The sequence below is a fragment of the Manacus vitellinus genome, unplaced genomic scaffold (genome assembly GCF_001715985.3).
Source record: "Manacus vitellinus isolate BGI_N305 unplaced genomic scaffold, ASM171598v3 scaffold_5_pilon, whole genome shotgun sequence".
Lineage (NCBI taxonomy): Eukaryota > Metazoa > Chordata > Aves > Passeriformes > Pipridae > Manacus > Manacus vitellinus.
The window spans coordinates 36,572,539-36,591,216 of record NW_021940682.1 but is presented as its reverse complement, the minus strand read 5'-3'; the positions used below and the strand labels follow the sequence as shown (position 1 = coordinate 36,591,216).

Below are 18,678 nucleotides of genomic sequence, written 5' to 3'. Positions count from 1 at the left end.
TAAAAATCCTCACCAGGCCTATTGTCAACAATACAAAACAAATAAGAAACTCCAACATCCGCCATTTGCAGAAGTGCTAATAAGTTAGTGAGCAATAGTGCCCTTACTTTCAGTGTGCACTGTGGCTGCATATCACTGTGACCAATGTACTTTAACTTCAAAACTTGACATTTTACAACCTCTCTACCTCTGTTTTGGACAGTGACAGTTTTGAGCCATAAAAACACAGTGAGTTATGCCCTTGTTCCATAGTTCTTCTGTTATTTTTCTTGAGGTCATCTGTGTTTTCGGTGGGCTACATGAATTTCTAAGTCACTACATGCAGTTGCAGTCATGATCCGTGCTTTGATACAAAGATGCAGTTACAATTTCATACATATAACTCTCAGTAATGGTATCAGGAAGAGAGGTGTGGTGTTGTGCTACTATTAACTCCAGTCCGTGCTAAAGGCCTCTTCAGTAATAAAGCAGCATTATTTTTATTAGTTTGCTTAAAACAGAGGTAAATATTACTGGCACGTTTTTCTTTAAAAATGCAAAACCAGACTTAGCAATCATGAGGAAGTGTTTCCCAGTATATTAAGGATACAGTACTCAAGTGAGCATACAATACTACCCAGAAAGGTAGCATTTGGCATGGATATGTTTTTTCAGTTAATCTGTGAGTATACACACATTTGTATGTACACACACACACAGATTTTTGTGCGAAGCCAAGGAGAGAGCAGAGACAACTTCCAAGTGCCTCATAGCCTTCTGAGTTCACAGGTGTGTACTCAACAGATTTCGAAGTTGGAAAATGAAAACTCCAGTTGCATGAGCTTGGACTTATGTAAGCATGATAAAACCAAGTCTTACCTTCCCCCTCACTCCCTGTACTACTTTTCCCTGGTGTGTACAGAGAGCATATGTAGTGAGTACTCCACAGCATAGCCCAAAACATGGTCTGAGTGTTAATTAAGCATCCATATAACACAGAACATAACCTTTTTTTTTCTGTCTTGCACAGCTGCATAGCATGATACACTTGAGATTGTCAGCAATGTGGTTTCTTTTGCATACCTTAATTACATATGATGTTGCTGAATGCTAGTGTATGCATAGGCAAGCTAAGGTACAGCAATCTAGCAAGTTATCCAAATTTTTGGTGTACAATGGCAATACAGAACTTTAAGTAACATATTAAAAATTCTCCAGAGGAAAACATCTTGCAATTTATTGTAACATAAGTAGCATACACCTGAATGTGTTTTTACACAGGTAACTGTTAGGTGACTTGCTACAGGTATATTTTACACAATGGTGAATAAAAATGAACCTTTTACAAACCCCCTAATTCAATATGTTTTCTTCAAAACAATATTAAGTGTGTGGCTATGAAAACAAAGTGACACATAAAAAAATTTCAAAAATCATTTACCACAGGGTAATATTTTTATGACTGGAGGAAAACAAAAGTTATGCACATAAATACATATATTTTTATGTATAGCAAATTACAGTTTCCTGCACTGGACATTTATCAAATATACAAGTACTGAACAATACTGCATAGAGTGCTTTGCCACACCTTGTGGTCTCTTTAAATTCCTGTGAGAGTGGAAGACATGTTTCTACAGAGGATACAACTTGTTCAGTGATGCAAGCTCACACAACAATTAAAAAAGTAAAGAAAAAAAAAACCTACAGCAGAAATGTCTGATGTTCCCAGCACAGGCATCTTTAGCAACAGAATGAAAATGTTCAACTGTTCTTCAAGCACGTGTTCCAACACAGAATCTGTGTCAGAGAGCTTTATTCCGTACGACGAGACATCACCTGTCAACGGCGATGCATTTGGACAACAAATCTAATGCTCAGCCTTGCCCACTGGCTTGTCAAAGCCATCATGTTTCTGATAGGCAGATTGGTCTATCAGGAGGTGAGGAGTCACCTTTCAGATCCCCTACAGAAACTGTATCCTTTCTCTTGGACCTGGGCAGCCACTCCCATGAGCTCCAGGTCGAGAACAAGGCACTATCTGGTTTTCTGGCCATTATCTTTCCAAGGCTCTAGGAACTGTGGTTATGATCATGATGTGAGATTTTGAAAGGGGTGACACCAAGCTATTTTTGAGGACTATGTACAAAGTTATTTTGGTACTGAAAATAGGAAGCATTCACACCACACATTTCATTTCACCTGGCCAGAAATGCTAAGCTCAGGTTTCTAATGCATAAATAATGATCCTTATTGAAAAGGATGACATAGACTCCATTGGGTTCTTGTGACCTTACCAGAAACTGTTTTCAAAGTACTGCAGTTACTAGCCAGGAATAACAATCCCATTTAGATGTTTTTCAGAGCACACAATACAAATATTTATGTTATAAAAAGCACTTGGTTGTCTCCACAGGTTAGTGATGTCTGGAACTTGGGGGATTGTAAATCCAGTCCATTACAATAAGAGTCATACTCACAATCATGAAGATTATGCCAACTATGAGAAAGATCAGAGCCTGCAATTCAAAAATAAAATTTTATTAATAAAACAAGTGATTGAGCAGGCTGTAGCTCACAGACTGTCCCACTGGAGCCACATTTATATAACACCCAGGGTCTGAGTTTGGGTCATTCTCTGTGACTAAAACCCAAGCAATGTCATACAGGGTTACATAAATCAGAGTTAGTCCTGTGTGAATTTCAGTCCAAGAGACTCAGACTTTACAAGGCTAGATCTGAAGACAACCCATTTTGCTACTGTGAACAATAATACAGAACATAACACAGGAACAGCTTTTTTTTTTCTTTAAAAATTGATGAATTTTCAATACATGATCATAGTCTCTGACATTAAGAACAGCTTCAGAGTTAATCCATTTTATCCTTGTTAGCCAATCAGGTAAGTCCATATCTCTTATTTAAAGGTATATCTGTGCATATTCAAGTGATTTAGGTGCTTGTAGTCACTCTTTGCTTTATTGGGGCTTTAGTTTACCATAATCTGTCCACACTTTACATTATTCTGCCTTGCAGCACAAAGATGAATATTGTATGTAATCTCAGTGCAGGGTGTGAAATTCTGGATGTGCCTAACACACAGCAACATGGAGAGTAAACAAGGAGACATGAAAAAATATTCAGTCTCTCTGGAATAACAGCTTCAAAGGTCATGGTAGAAATAATTTCACCATAAAAAACCTCTTCTTTTATGCTTGCAGTATGTATTGGTTAACTTCCATGTTTTTTGTGAACATGTATATCGATATATATATGCTCATCTGTTTACATTATGTCCCTGCATATATATTTAACTAATAACCTTTCTGATTAAATTTTCAAAGAATATTTCCTTGGTGATAGTTAAATGTGCAGACAGTTATTGATGTTCAGGATGAAAGGTACTGCTGTGGTAGTCCAGCATGACATATAGACACATTCTCTGCATAAATGATAGACCTTCATATATGTCTTCTGTAGGTGTGTGGATCTGTCTCAGAGGGGAAATCACTATTACTTATTTATCTCTGCAGTACAATTTCGATCTTAACCTTGACCTCAAATCTTCCTGTTAATCCACAGCCGGCCCTCTAACATGAACCAACAGCTCCTTATACACTTACTTAGTCTTGGTGCTATTTATGTAAATGCAGGTGTTAACTAGACCTTAGATCGGATTAAATAAATGCATTTTTATAGTTGTTAAGAGACACTTTATCCTAAACACTTAGTGTTGTGTATCAGGTGTAGTAGGGCACAAAAGGCTTCAGCTCCTGAAATCTGTGGTGAATCACGCTATCCAACCTATATGCTAGCATAAATGCTAGCATTTATGAGCAACTGCCACATGTTGCAAGTCAAAGGTCTGTGTATTTGTGACCAGTGCAAAGCACACACCCTCCCACACTTCTTTTTGCAATTGCTGCCAGGTCTCTTACCCCGATCTTCTGGGGAGACCTCAAGGGTTCCTTCTCAACAAGACGCAGGTAGAAGGCACCAGGGAGGATGAAAATCAACATCGTAGCAGAAGAGGCTCCTGGAAGAGAGAGAAGAGCTGAGTACTGCACCATCTGTCAGAAAAGCATTGTGGTGCACCTGCAAAAGAGAGCATGTGGGAAGGCAGCTGCTCTTCCAAACCCAGCTGCACACAAAATATTCACTCTGTAGACAGCATTCATGGAGAGCTGTAGATGTCCAAACACTTATTTGAGTGCTCAGGGCCTGAAGAGACACTTGTTACTGAGAGGATTTTTTCAAACTGTGACTAGGAAGTGCCTACTCCTCTCTGCTCAGCAGAGCCCAGTATGGTGGCCCAGGCACAACAGTCCGAGAGGAGCAAACCAGCTGCAGAAAGCCCATGGAGGTGTCTTTCTCAAGGACATCTGCATCCGTGAGTCTTCAAGCAGCTCAGAGCACAGAGGCTTTTCATGCGCTTCTTTGGTCAAAGGCCAAAATTGACCAAAAGAAAGAGGTAGGGAGAGAACTGTGAATGTCAAAATAAATGTGTCACTTTTCTCATTTTTCTTATGTCACAGTTTGGAAGTCAATACATTTTATTCAGCCTAAAGGTGCTTGAAAACCAAAGGTGATTTCCCACTCCTCCATATGCATTGAACGACCTTTTTGTCAAAACGGGGATTCCTTACCTGTTTTCATACTAGGATTACTGGATTCCTTGTGCCTCATGCAAGGTAGCAACAAAATTGGGTAGCCTTTAGCTTTGTGTGTCAGTTGTATATGCCTTTTAACTTTAATCTGTGTTTATAGTATACTGTAAGACCCAAACTGAGACTGTCACTCAGTCCATGAATGTAAATATGTAAAAAGAATTAACAAAGTGTTTATGAAACCTACCAATAAATCCAAAGATGTCTTTAATAGTTGGAACAAAAATTACAAGCAGGTTATTAAAAGCCAGAATTACTGCTGCAACCAGGAAATGTCTTATCCAGCTGAATGGCCTTCTGGGAAACAGCAACGCACTGATAGATGAACGGATCTGCAAGATGAAAACCAGCAGGAAAAGTAAAATGATTAATTTTTCTTTGCTTTTCACTTTTAAAAATGATCTATATTAAGTACTTTTGCAGTAAGAAATTCTGACTGAAAAAAATGTGTTTTCAGTCTTTGATTCCCATAATGTAGTCTCACTCTGATGTAGGTTTTTGAGAACTGGGTTCACGGTTTAATGCAGAAACTCAAATATTTGCAGTGTAGAAGAAAATCAAGTAAATAGGGTGTAAAATCAGGGACATGAAATCTGTTCAACTGAAAGATGCTAATATCAGCAAAAAAACTCCCAAAGAACCCCCACTATGAATACTGATCAGTAGGCAAAAAATGCATGTGTGAAATAGGAGTTGCTGTATTCTTGTACCAGATCCCTCTGAAAATCCCACAGGAGTTCTATCATTTACTTTTCTGAGAGAAAGAGGAAGCTGTTGTTTTACTTTCATCAAATATATACATACACATATCGGAAAATAAAAGCATATTTTTCAGTGCCACTTGGAAATTATAAACCTAAAAGCTGTTGCAGAGGATCCTTTTTGCTCCACTGACTTTCTCACACAACACAGAATTTTTTTGCCTTTTCATCATAAAAGGTGGTAAGTAGGAAAAAGGTCAAAAGCAAATCCATTTGGTGGCTGGAGATAGTGTTACTCTCAAGTACCATGATTAACTTAAAATTCGAAATGTAGAAATTGAACAACAATATTTTTACACTGTAAAAAAGCTCTAAACCCACTTCTGTTTCATTCTTTTAAAATAACATACAACTGTACAACTGTTTCTGGGTGAGTTTGGCAGCTGAATAAATGTATGGGGTTCTATCAGACTTGAAGTCCATCGCTTGAAAACACAGCATGAATTTTGTATTTTATGTTTTTCAGGTTGATGTGAGCCAATATTAGGAAGAGGGAAGCAGATTGCAAATATTTTTTCCAGCCTCTGAGTTGGTGTAAAACAGCTTTATTGCAGCAAAAAACTGCTGCCTACATTTCTGTGCACTTACTCTTAGCATCTTCTCCATTATACCTTCTGTGACATAGTCCTTAAAGAGGATTTATCAATTGTAAGTTTTACAGTGACTAATGGTACGTAGCTCTACAGTTAATTAATTTTTTTTTAACAATGAAATTAATTTTTTTTAAAGAAAAAACTCTGACTACTTTGAGAAAATACAAATGCAGTAATTCATTAAAAAAATAGTTGTTACAATTATATTGCTTATTTGGAGTAATAATATCTGCTGTGCTGGTTGTCCAAATAGGCTGTGTAAATCTCTTTGATATTCTGGCTTACAAGAAAATGATGTTTTCTCAGGAGTCCTCTTAATAGAAAAATTAGTGCTGTGGTATGTAAATGTTAGGACTTCACACACTATTCAGATATAAAAATGATTTTACAGAAAGTTAAAAGGAAAAATGCTACATCTGACAGAGAGAGGCTTTTGCAATGCCCTTAGCTCGTTTTCCCATGAAGAGTAACCAGTTTGTTAAGACTAATTTAAACATTTAGCCACTAGTTTAAACATGACATTTAAGGCAGAGCACTGGCGTTCTCCAAGCTACAAGAACCGATCACTCTGGGTCCTTTATACCAGACCTTTCTTTTTGATTGGCAACATTGAACAGTGATCACTGCTCTAAGGCATTTGTCAGCAAGCCTGGAAAGAGTATCTACACAGAGCATGCACTGCATCCAGGACAACAGAGCAACAGGACGCCAGGGTTACTGCTCTCATCAGATGGGAACCCTATGGTGTGACGTGGATTGCTGGGAGCCCTCTGGCAGCATGATGCTGGGCTTGTACGTGCCATACAAACGACACACCAGCCTCCCAAAACCTAATCACCAGGATCAGCTATTTTCTCCCCTGCTGCATAGCAGCTCAGAGAAGGCATGACAGACATTTTTATACATTCAGGAGCCTAGAGGTCTGCTCTTCAGGGGAGATTGATCCCTGAGGAGGCTCAGTCCCTCTTCAGAGCAGTTTGTTTACCCGTGTCTTTCTGTCCCTGTTACTGTGGGTATTTTGTTTTTCCTTGTGAAGAGAACACAGAAGCTCCAAACTTTGCTCAGACAACTGACTATATGGCTGAGTCTTGTATGCCTCTGTGTTCTGGTATTTAGCTTCCTCCCCTGTCCATAGACTGAAGCATGTAAGGTGAACAGAGGCCTCTGTCCCTCTGCTTTGGCAGCTGGATCTGGGAGCCCTGCACAATGTGTGACCTGAGATTCACATGTCTGTCCTGAGTTTGGATGCTATAGTAGGTGCCTATGTCTCTATTAGGAAATCTCGTAAGTGGTTTCAGTATATCCCCGTCTTTGGTACTTAGCACTGCTCTGATAAATATAGTACAGAAAGAGCCAGAGAGACAGAGAAGTCATTCCTGATTTGTTTATAAAGACTGATTTATTTCAGTCTTTCAAATTTTGCAACCCAAACTGCCTAAGGTCCATACCTAAGACCCTTCTAAGTAAAAACTCAGGCTTATTTTTCTTCAATGTTAAAATCTGCCTGTGCTGAGCGCATACAATCAGTGTATATGGGCTAGCCTTGATTTCAGCTTAAGCAACTGTGTTACTTACAGGGAAAAGGACAAGGGGTACAGTCAGGGTTACAGCCACCAGCACTGCCAGACGAACTGACAGCAAGAGGGTGTCGAAGGTGTACACTTTAGTGTATGTATGAAGTAGCTCATCTTCAACTTCTCCTGCAAAAAGGAAACAGAAAGGAGCTAAATCACTTAAGCAATACCTGAACATGCAAAAGGATCTTTGTACTGCAGCCAGATAAGATTAGCTTTAACCCAGCTGCTGTCATTAGATACATGTTATGGGCTAGATACGAAAGAGGAATTTTCCCACTGTGACTGATACAAGTCCATCATTCCCAGATGATGAGAGTAATACAGCTCTGAGGTGATGCTTTGTACTCTAGTATCTTTGGGATGACTTTGAGAAAGACATTAAGTGAATGTAGAACCTGAAGTAAAAATAATTTCTGTGATATGAAATATGAAACAACCAAACTGGTGACATCTCCCTTTGACCTCTACCCACATGTCCCAGCTCTCAGACAGAGCTCTCTTGGCCCAGTGATACGGAGAAGACTGTGCTGTATCATTCATTTCTTTGCTGCATGGAGGAACTAACAAGCTAAAAAGAAGTGGCGTTTGCATAAAATGGTGTGCTAATAGAGGGGCTTCTCTGTTTGCCTATCAGTTAGTCTAGCTCATCCATATTTTTTTACACTAGAATGATTTGCACCTGTTTTTCAGCATAGATGAAGCTGAACTAGTGGTGTCAGAGCCAGATTGAGTAGCACTTAATAGTGTCATGTAAAACTGTTAAGCTCTAGAGTATTTTTAGTACAGTCACTCTTGGCCTTTGCCAAGAGCCAAGTTTACAGCAGCTTCTTGTCTGAGTTCACAAAACCAAGAGATATGCAACTGGTCCCCCTGGTAGATGCCTCTGAGTTTCTCACAGGTGAGGTTGTCTGACAGCCGGAGAAGTGCCACAGATCATTCAGGAAATTACACACTGCATATTATAATTGAATGTTGCTTACACTTGGATTCGGGCCCATAAAAATACATTAATACTTGGACCTCTGAGATAGAACCAGCTTACCTGCTTTAAAATGACAGGGAAAATTCTGCAGAGAACAGGGTTTTGACCTACCGTAGAAGGTAAGGTATCCAAAGAGGGCAGCCAGAAGATACATGATAAGCATGCCAGTGATGGAGATATTTGAGATATTCTGCATCCGCTTTCGGGAGCGACTGAAGTACAAAAGAAAGAGAGTAACAGTCCTATAAAGCCTCTATTTGTACAAGAAGTACTCAGAAGCATCTTAGCTTTCTAACATATCCTCCCTGGCTAGTAAGTTCATAGCAACTATATTGGTTACACAGAGCTGTTGATACTTTACAGCTCTGTGTAGAGCATCATAGACTTATAAAAAATGTGTTGAAACTCCATTTCTATTGCTTTCTCACTCGCAACATAACACGTGTCACACTATTTTGTATATCATTATTTATTAACTATCAATCTCAAATGGTGTATTTTAAATAAAAAAAATGGAGGGGCTAAAATTACAGGACTGATAGTAAGAATAGACAAGAACTCTTAGCCAGCTCTGTATGAACATACCCTTATATCTACATAGGGCTGTTCTGCAGGTTCAAGAACCCCTTGCAGGTCAAATCCTTTCTTCATAAATCCTTTGGTTAAAGACAATCTTCATCTTATAGGACCTGGAAGCATGTTTCAAGTTATCTGTGAATTTTTATTGCTTCTGAGGTTAAACCTGCTGAAATAGGAGGTAATGATTCATAGCCTCCTTGCGTTTTGCAGCACACCCTCCTGTAATGTATTTTTTGCTGTTCAACAAATGCCTTTGATTAGTGCTTCCCACCTATCAACTCTGTGCTGATTTAAGCACGTGTATTTGATTTTTGATATTTCTCAAGCAAATTAGGCTGGGTGAAGAGACTATGTAAGACACTCAAACCAATAGCACCCCAAGAAACTTTAAGAGTAAGTAACAATTGACCCAGAACTCATTAAAATATTATTAGAAACAAGAATTATCTCCCTGAGTGCAACCAAATTCCCCAGTTTATTTCACATCCTTTAAAGAACTGTCCAGATTCCTCCTTTCCTAAGTAAATATTGATCAATGCAATGGTTCTCTGTCACCAATATCTGACTATAAGGTCAACGCAAAGCCAATGTCTGCTTTCTGTGGTAAGCAATAAATCATTATCATGTGGGTGTTTATACACCTGCAGTCAAGAGGTAACATGTAGAAAATGATCTCTAGCTTTGGTTAACTGGAAGTATTGGACAAAATTTAAGAACCTTACTCTTTTAGTTCACTGTATATTGGTAGCACCTCAGGGTGGCATACGAATGCAAATGCCAGGATGGGTATTGCATAGGCAGTCTGTAAAATAAAGCTCCCATTAGTAAGAATGGTCATGGCTGCACCTCTGACTTTTGGCAGCCAGCAATTTAGCTGTAGTACAGTTAAAGTGGTTAAATGGTTAAAGACACAGAATCTCCCTTACCCGTGAGTTGAACACAAAGTATTTTGGCCGACACTTGTCACTATTGTCACCGTGCGCTTCATATTCTACACTGCTTTTGGGGGAGGTATCTTTTGGTTCCTCAAGGCCTGGCAAGTGCCCAGCTGTGTTGTCCATCATGAAATTCACACCAGAGCCAAGTGACTCATTTGGTAACATGACCAGGTGCATTAGCACTGTGTTATTGGTGGTGGTCCAGTTTTCAACCCCATGGTCCATGACGGGGAGAGGACAGGGTATTTGGGATTTCTTGAAGATTACCTACAAAAGAGTAGACTATGTCATCAGAAGAGTACCAGTGTAGGTGATTACACACCTGGGGTATTCCAACAGAAGTATAAACAGGCACACAGAAGAGGGGAAATAGAGAGAGCAAGAAATCAAGTGTTACCACTTCTACTTCTCACAAATATTTGTTGCTAATTTGCCTTTGCTGTTGTCCTGTTTTATTTTTTATTCTCAAGTGTTTTTTAAACTGGATTTCTTAATTCTGACTTCATTCAGCAATAGGCTTGTTGATTTGATTCACTTGCAGATGCTATTCTAACATCCACATTAAATTGTCATGGTAAGAAATATAACAGTGTTTAAGGGTTTGCAGGTTCTGTATTTGCTTAGAGACAATACCCAAACAGCCACCTACCACACTGACAAAGAAAACCATACAGGTCAGCGAAAATCCACTTGTATAACCAAGATAACCTGTGTAGTAAGAAAAACAAAACAAAACAAAAAAGAAACCGGTTCAGCTACATATAAATTCACAATCCTAATAGAAATAAGACAGGAGCTTAAGCAGTACATTAAGCTTACCTAAGGTTTTTAGAAGGGAGAGGGGAAGAATAATCAAAACTGTTACAAGTATGACGAGGTAGTTCCCATTCAGGTACCATTCTCTAAAGAGGAGAAATAAAAATAACAACAAACATCATTGACATCAAAGTGAAAAATTTTCATCTGAGGTTCAAGTTGGGAAAAGGTACCTACCCAGAATTCTCAAGTTTCATAAATGCTCTGATGACTTCTGGAAGTTCATATTTAATAATAAAGAGGTAGCTTGACATTGCTGAAAAAAAAAAAAAACAAGCTAAAAAAATAAACACCTTCAGGGAAAACTGTAGTTCCAAAAAAAGAAAAAAAGAAAAAGATTTTTGCAAAAGTAGAGAAATGAGTTTTGTTCAAATGAAAGTGTGACTAAATAAATGGTGTGACCTGCAAATTGTTATGAACATGTCTTGAATGACATTAGAATGACATCAGAATGACATTAGAATGACATTATTGTATTAGAATGCAATACAGTTACTACTGAATTAACAGTATACTCAAACCACTCTTAACTTTTCCTTCTACTTTTTTGTTGTAAATGTTGTTTTTCCAATAGATGCTCTCCATCCCCATTCTGTAGTAACTTAAGATGTTACTGCCTCCAGATCTCTTCAGCTATCTTATCCTCCCTATTTTCAACTTCTTTCTTCTGATAATCTTCTCCATGTATAAAGAAAACAACTAGTCGTCAAGATTCTTGATGGAAGAGTGGACTTCTATACACCTTATTTAAATGTACTTCCAAAAGGAATACTTTTTTCAGTTATTTTATGTTTGCCACAGAGAGATCTCTGGAGACCTATAAATCAGTCTAGACAAGGACAAGAGAAACAGCTATTCTTCTTTAATAGGGAAGCGTGCTTCATTCCTGAATTCAACCAATTTGATATTTAGGCTTGAGGAAGGAAAGGAAGACCACAGAATAGCAGCTTTTATGAACAAAATCCAAAAGTCTTTTGCAGTAGAGAGACGTGAACTACATCTCCTAAAAGGTTTCTTCCAGGATAGTAAAAGGAAACAAGCTTTGTTGCATGAGTATACAGTCCTATCCCTACTATTTGTATTGGTAAGTAAACAGCCTCCTGTTCTCAGACAATGAAGATTACTTGATAGGTGTTTCACAGGAGGTATCTTTGCAGGTGAATACATTAAAAACATACTTTAAACACACAGCATCTTCAGGAGAACACAACCCAACTGTTATTTCAAGGAGAGAATTAAGCTGAAAAATGAACTACTGGAGAGTGTTTTATAGAGAAGACAGAACCATGTGCTGTTCCTTTTACATGGGACTAATCTTTTCTAAGTTGAAGCGGATCATTCAACTAGATGTTAAGAACATCTAGTTGAGTCTGAGCTGTGCTCAATAAAGAGAAATGGTCAGTTCCTGGAGGACAGTCAGCCAGGCCACTTTAGCCATGATTGAAGCCTTTTCACTGGCCATGGAGAGATCCCAGGTAACTGTCTTTCACCAGACACTGAAGTGTCGGGTAGCTGAATCAGTGACACAAATCTCCCATGTCCTTTCTTTTTGTAATACAGTGTATGCTGTATCTGGCTCAACTCTAATGCCATTTAGATAGGCAGAGGGGAAAAAGCACTTGTGTTTTGTAGAAAAGTATTAAAAGCTAGAAAATTCTTTCCCTTACCTCCAATGTTCTGCATTGTAACCGAAATGAAAACACCACACTTCCCAGGCCAGCCAAATGCCTTTTCTCCCAGTTTTTCATATACTAATGATCCTGAAAGAAAAGCAAAATTAAAAACAAAAAAACCCCATGAGCCACTGCATACTTGATGAATTGCATTCCAAGGTAAAATACGTGCAGCAGGGACTCTCTATCAGCCACAGCCTGCTCCTCATACCTCCTTCTTTTGATATCTTCAGTAAGAGGTGGACGGAATAGAGTGACAGTATTGCTACGCTGAGCAGCAAAACTCTGTAAAGCAAAGCAGAAATTAGAATCCTAAGCAGGACATCAGAGGCAGTGGATTTGAACTTACACTTGCTCATTTTCATGAGGTTAAACATATAAATAGTTTTCAGCGTGTTTGTTCTTTGGTCTCCCAGTGCTAAATGAAGAGATAAGTGTCAACTGTAGCTTACTTGTGAGTACAGTTGCACCTTATGCACTCCAAAAGCCCCTGAAGGGTTGTTTAAATCCAGTAAGTGCCACTTCTGTGCTATTCCACAAGGACAGAATCTTGTATCTTAACAATATCCTACTAAAGTAAACAGAATTTCTATGTGAGAATATGGTCTTTGGACTCTTACCCTCTCCTTGACCTCTCAATTTCATATGTCTCCTTACTCAGAGCTGTCACCAAAAATAAAACCCAAACCCCAAACCCAAACCAAAACCAAACCATGATTGTGAACACTTCACTGCTGCCTCCTGGGTGGTCACTGCTTTTGGCTTCTGCCATATCATTGTGAAGCAGAGTTTAGTAGCCTGTTGTGCAAGTACATTAAAAACTTTACATAATGTTAAAGCATGGCATGATACTGGAAAACCTGCTCTTGGAGCACTTGTAGCTAAGTCTTCTAGTCTAGTCTGCTTGAAGGTACTGGTGTCTGAATTCATTAGTTCTGATTACTGCCATGCTCCTTCCACACAACATTTGCATCCTATGTGATTTCAGCCTCTCAGAAAGTGCTGGTGAAAAATGTAGCTTTGTATGACATATTCAGGGCACAACACTGTGGGCACCACATCTTATTACCATAATCGTCTTGTCAGCAGCCTGCACAAGTGCTGGTGCAGAAGGGAATGTGATGATAATGTGACAGAGCTAGGAAATACAGATGTGCCTTACTCCATGGCTGAACCCACACCTTCCACCCCACTGAACATGCAGTTTGGTACAGATATGGGAGACACAGCCAAGTTCATAAATGAGTTACAATCTAAGAGCAGACCTAGGACCTGGGGCAAGGTGATGGCCCCCAGACCATCACAATTTTTTCTGAAGTTTCTCTCTTTGAGAGAGACAGACAGTGTTACAGCCTTCGTGTGAGCAGAGTTGCCTGTCATGATGTGGGCTCAAGCAACATGGTAAGGGGGAGTCATGCCTGAGATCACAGTGTATCCTGCTGAGAAGGCAACCTTCTTGATCAGGGAAACCCATGGAGCGTGCTGTTCATGTTTCCATGTCCTAACACATGAGGTAGGGTAAAACAAAGTCCTCCTGGTTTCACTTGCTAAATCATGCCAGACAGAAGTGATGCTCTCATGCAAAATATGTGCCATTGTAAACCTCCTCCACAGGAGGAATGTAATGGGAACTTCTGGAAAGCTTCTGAATTTTAGGAACCCTCCTTTTAGCTTCACCCTGTAGGATATCTTCCATCACGAGAGCGCTTGAGCAACATGAGAATAGTAAATTACAAAAAATTTAGACAATGCTGCCAGTATCACCTAAATTAGAATTAATGTCCAGCAGGTTCCATTTAGGTAGATGGTATTTTTCTGTCCCGGTAACACTAATGTGATCTGTGAAAACAGAGGAACTTCCAGCAAGTGGATACATGTCATGGGGGAAAAAACCTCCACAAAAAGTTTATGCTTTTAAATAAAACTCCTTCGTCTACCGGAAGGGAGAATGTTTTCATGCGGGAAATATGGAAATAAGACAGAAAAGAAAGCAAGCTCTGGGTGGAGACGCCCTTTTTTTGGTTGTTTAAGTCTCCATGTAGTGCTTTAGCATTACTCCCTGCTCTAGCACTGCTAACAGAGCTAATGTCATTAGGCTCATATCAGATTTTTTTTTAGCCACCTAGGTGAATGAACAGAGCTTAAAAATAGCAATATTACAAAGCTAATGTTTTTTCCCCAACTAGTGAGGCTTAACATATCATAGTTTTCTTTCCAGTGATAGTTCATGGACATACTAGTTAGTACAAGTGCTCAGAGAAAGCTGGAGAAAAAAAGAATCCTACATTTTTCTAACCCTGATGCAGTCAATTTTAGAACCAGCTTCCATTTTTGATCTGTAAATACTATGTCTAAGACAGTAGAGTGCAGGTGTTATGAAGCACTTACCCAGAACAGTGTTTGAATATATAAATAATTTTCAGTTAAAAATTCTACTGGCAAAAGAGGAGATGTTTCTTAGCAACTGGAATCTACATGTGGTATTTCAAATGCTGTTTCTCTTGTAGCTACACAGTCTTCACAAGCAGGAAGTGATATAAAAACAGCCAAGTAACCTGGTTTAAAGGCTTGCTACATTTCACTAATGTGAAACAATGGCCTAACACCATCATGCTTTATTCCAGTTTCATGGGAGTTTAAAATTAAGGTTTCAGTTAAAATTAAAACCACTTATTAAAAAAAGAAAAGCAACATTTTTTTTTTAGTCTGTCTCATTAAGATGAGACAGAGGTTAGCCATCAATTAAAAAACTTCCCATGGCTATCTGTCACTGTCTATCAAAACCCATTCTGTATAGATACTGCCAGCCACATACCATTGCTTTCATCTGTGCACACTGTGTAGAAATAGACTTGAGGGAGCAACATTAAATCTGGATAAATCTGTGAATGCATTTACATTCAAAGCATGTTGCTATTTCAGATTATATTGAAAATTCTTCTTCTATTTCTACATAGTGATTAGATAGTTGGAATGGTGTAAATATATTTATGGGTGATTTAATTCCCTTTTTGAGATCCCATAATGAACCAGCGAGATTGCTATCTTTATTTTAGGACCAGTATACTGTTCTTTCCTTCTGTTTTTTGACTGCACAGAATCAATTCACAGTTGTGTTCCTGATACAGAAGAGGTCTAAAATACAGGGAAAAAAAGGCTTTTCAGCAGTGGTTCCTTGTGGTGAAGCTAAAATGGTTTAATTACAGATGATCTTACAAAACCTTTCAGCTAACAAAACAAGCTTAACATACCTCTCTAACCATAAAAGCTTCAGTGCCAGCTCTGTTCTTATATTCTATTTGCTTTTATTTCTATGTACTTACATGAAAAAGATAATTCCTGTGTTGGCCATAGCATAGGAGAGCCCTAAGATGCCGCTGCCCATAATAGCATTGCTGAGGTTGAATGAGGACATTCCAAAGGAGATTCTACCTGCATGCTGTTGGGTGCAAAACCAGAAAATGGCAATTAATTTGTATTTTACTGAGCACAACAGACTAATCATCCTCATTGCTGGATTTCCCTGTACTGCTCTCTTGATCTTTAGAGGTGGAGTTTTTCAAGGTTCCTGAGTCCACAGATGCTTGCCATCATAAGGAGTCTCTTTACCCCCAAAGACAGCTACGCTGGTAGTGTTTGCCTCTTCCCATTCTTCAGTTGTCTCAGAGGGGAGGAGGGCTACATTCCTGACAGGTGACTGAGGTGACAGTTGTGTTGGCTAGCCTCTATAGAAATATATGCTGCTATCTTATAGACTACCCACTTATTGATTTTAAAAAATCGGATTTTTTTTTAAACTTAATAAAATTGATTTTTGAATTTTTCTTTGAGTAGGATGTGCTTCTTTCTCTGGGGAAATAAAAGTGTGTCTAGGGGGAAAAAATGAGGGCTGAGTGTCTGGGACTGGAGGCAGGAGAGTGGAAGAGGACAAAACCTAGGAGAGGGAGGATGGTGTGTGACTGAGTTACAACTGACATCAATTGGAAAAGAAAAAGGGGGAATATGGCTCTTAATTTTAGCTTACAATCACAAATAACTTATTTTGGTTTTATGTGATCAGTCCTAATAAAACCTGTAACACAACCAATAAAATAATGTTTTCTTTTCACCAAAGTCATGAACACTGAATAAAGTTTAATCCTGAGCGGACAGGTACCCTTGTGCACACCCCAGGAACTGGTGCTGTGCTTCCACTTTCACATGGAGTTGTCTAAGGAGTGGGAGGTGCGCTAAGCATGTAATGCTCAGCATCATAAAGCCAAAACAAGAATGTCCTTTCCTTAAAGCAATGCAGCTGGATGTGTATTCATTTACACTGATGCTGGAAACAAACAATGCAAGCACGCACGCACTGAGGCCCAGATCTATCTGACTTTTGGAGTAACAAAGTCCCTCTGAACCAAATGTCTTTTTAGAAAAATGGATGCAGACCCACACTGGTTGAACACAGGTGAGATTACATGGGTTCTACCAAAGTTCAAGTGTGATCTCAATGATTTTTCTGATTACTTGTGAAAGAAAGACCCAGTTTTACTTGTAAGACAACAGAAAGGCTTTGTTGCACTAACTGTTAGAAAATGCTTTTATTTGAAAGCCAAAATTATGCTGATTGAGCTCAAGAGTAACTTTGTTTACTGGAAGTTTTGAAAAAAAGATTCAGGTCAATAAGATTTATTTTGTAATTATTCATTAATTCACTAAAAATGAATAAAACTTACATATTCTTCATTATAGTCTTCCAGTTTCTTTTTACCCAGATATCCATTTGTAAGGAACTTCTGACTTTCTGCATCTTCACTAGCAAATGGATTGAACACAAAGAAAAATAAGAAAATATTAGATAAGGTTTATGATACATATTTTATTCTAGTAGTGCCCTTTGTCATTAGTGGAAACTTTCCTTTGACATTGCAATAAATATTTAAAAATCCTTCAGAAAAACACTGTTCTCCTGTAAGATTCTCATGTCCAATGGCATGTTTAATAGATCTTTGCTTTGCCTTGGAATTTAGTTTTAAACCCAGTAATCTTCAAATTATATCTGATTGTAGATGTTGGAAAGTAGAATTCCATACAGCAGTGTGCTAAAGCTGAGCATATACTTCACATCGGAGTAACGAAGCACCTTGCAACTGCCCTGTTGGAGAGATGTGCTGGGGGGTGGAGCGAGCTGAGAGCTGGAAGCCAGTGGCTGTTTTTGAGATGTCTTTCTCAGATCATGCAGGTGCTACTGCTCTGGGGGGTTCTGCTGGATCACCTGAGGGTGGACTGTCCCTGTGGGAGAACTGAGCTGCTCAGGTTGCGCTGCTCTGAGAGTATATTAATTTACGTGTGTACTATCTGACCGGAGTGGTTGGAAATTGCCAAGGGGCTGGGAGCCTGCAGAGATCACTTCAGGTGGTGGCAAGGAGGGACCTGGGCTACCTTGGCTGTGCTGGGTGCACTGTCCTCCAGAGCATAGAATGGGGAGGGTCATCACTGTGGGAAAACTGTCCCAGATGCCATTAGTGAAGCTTGTTTTTTGATTACTGCTTTCTAGCCTTAACAGAACAGTTAAATGCTTACCTCCTAATTGCAGCCTTTTCTGAATCAACCAGCTCTGTGTAGTTGTCTTCGAGGCTTTCCCCACTGTTGCTCTGGTCATCAAGCTCAATATTGACTTTTTGCAGCTCCATACGATCCATTAGAGAGGTCAGTGCTTTTCAGTACACACACTCGCTTCTTCAAGGTAAACAGCACCGTGCTGTGTGCTTGCACCTCTCTGTCATGCAGGGACTGCCAGAACACTCTGTTGTGCAAACAAAAGACAATAGAACTCATTAGAATTTTCTTCAAATTAGATAAACCAGTGTGAATTGTTTGGTGTTGGTTTGATCTTGATAATAGCATTAAGAGGAGAAACTGTTACAGACTGGGAAAATTCTGGGCAAGCATAGAAGTTCCTTTATATGCCAGCACTTGGCCCTCCTTCTCCCTTAAAATGGTAAAGTGCCAGGTCAACAGATGCACAGTGGGTGTCCAGCACCTGGCAAAAATACAAAGCCAGCAGAAAACAATTTCCTGAACTGCTTCTTTTGAATTTCTAGGGAAGGGGGATGCAGAAATGCTTGTTG

General features: G+C 39.1%; 1 protein-coding gene across 2 annotated transcripts; it reads right to left on the bottom strand.

The window, feature by feature from the left end:
- Positions 1-349: 349 nt before the first annotated feature.
- Positions 350-18,352, bottom strand: SLC38A4 (solute carrier family 38 member 4). 2 transcript variants are annotated; one of them, XM_018080703.1, is made up of 15 exons: positions 18,131-18,352; positions 17,284-17,362; positions 15,889-16,004; positions 12,777-12,850; positions 12,560-12,652; positions 11,070-11,148; positions 10,896-10,978; positions 10,726-10,784; positions 10,065-10,343; positions 9,861-9,940; positions 8,671-8,771; positions 7,576-7,700; positions 4,834-4,978; positions 3,918-4,015; positions 350-2,498 (listed from the first exon to the last, which is right to left on the bottom strand). In XM_018080703.1, exons 1-15 carry the CDS (start codon positions 18,247-18,249, stop codon positions 2,397-2,399), a joined length of 1,632 nt encoding a protein of 543 aa, XP_017936192.1. In that variant the 5' UTR covers positions 18,250-18,352; the 3' UTR covers positions 350-2,396. The 2 variants fall into 2 exon arrangements, with proteins under 2 accessions (XP_017936192.1, XP_017936193.1); XM_018080704.2 differs by having other exon boundaries at positions 17,284-17,357; positions 18,131-18,321.
- Positions 18,353-18,678: the final 326 nt, after the last annotated feature.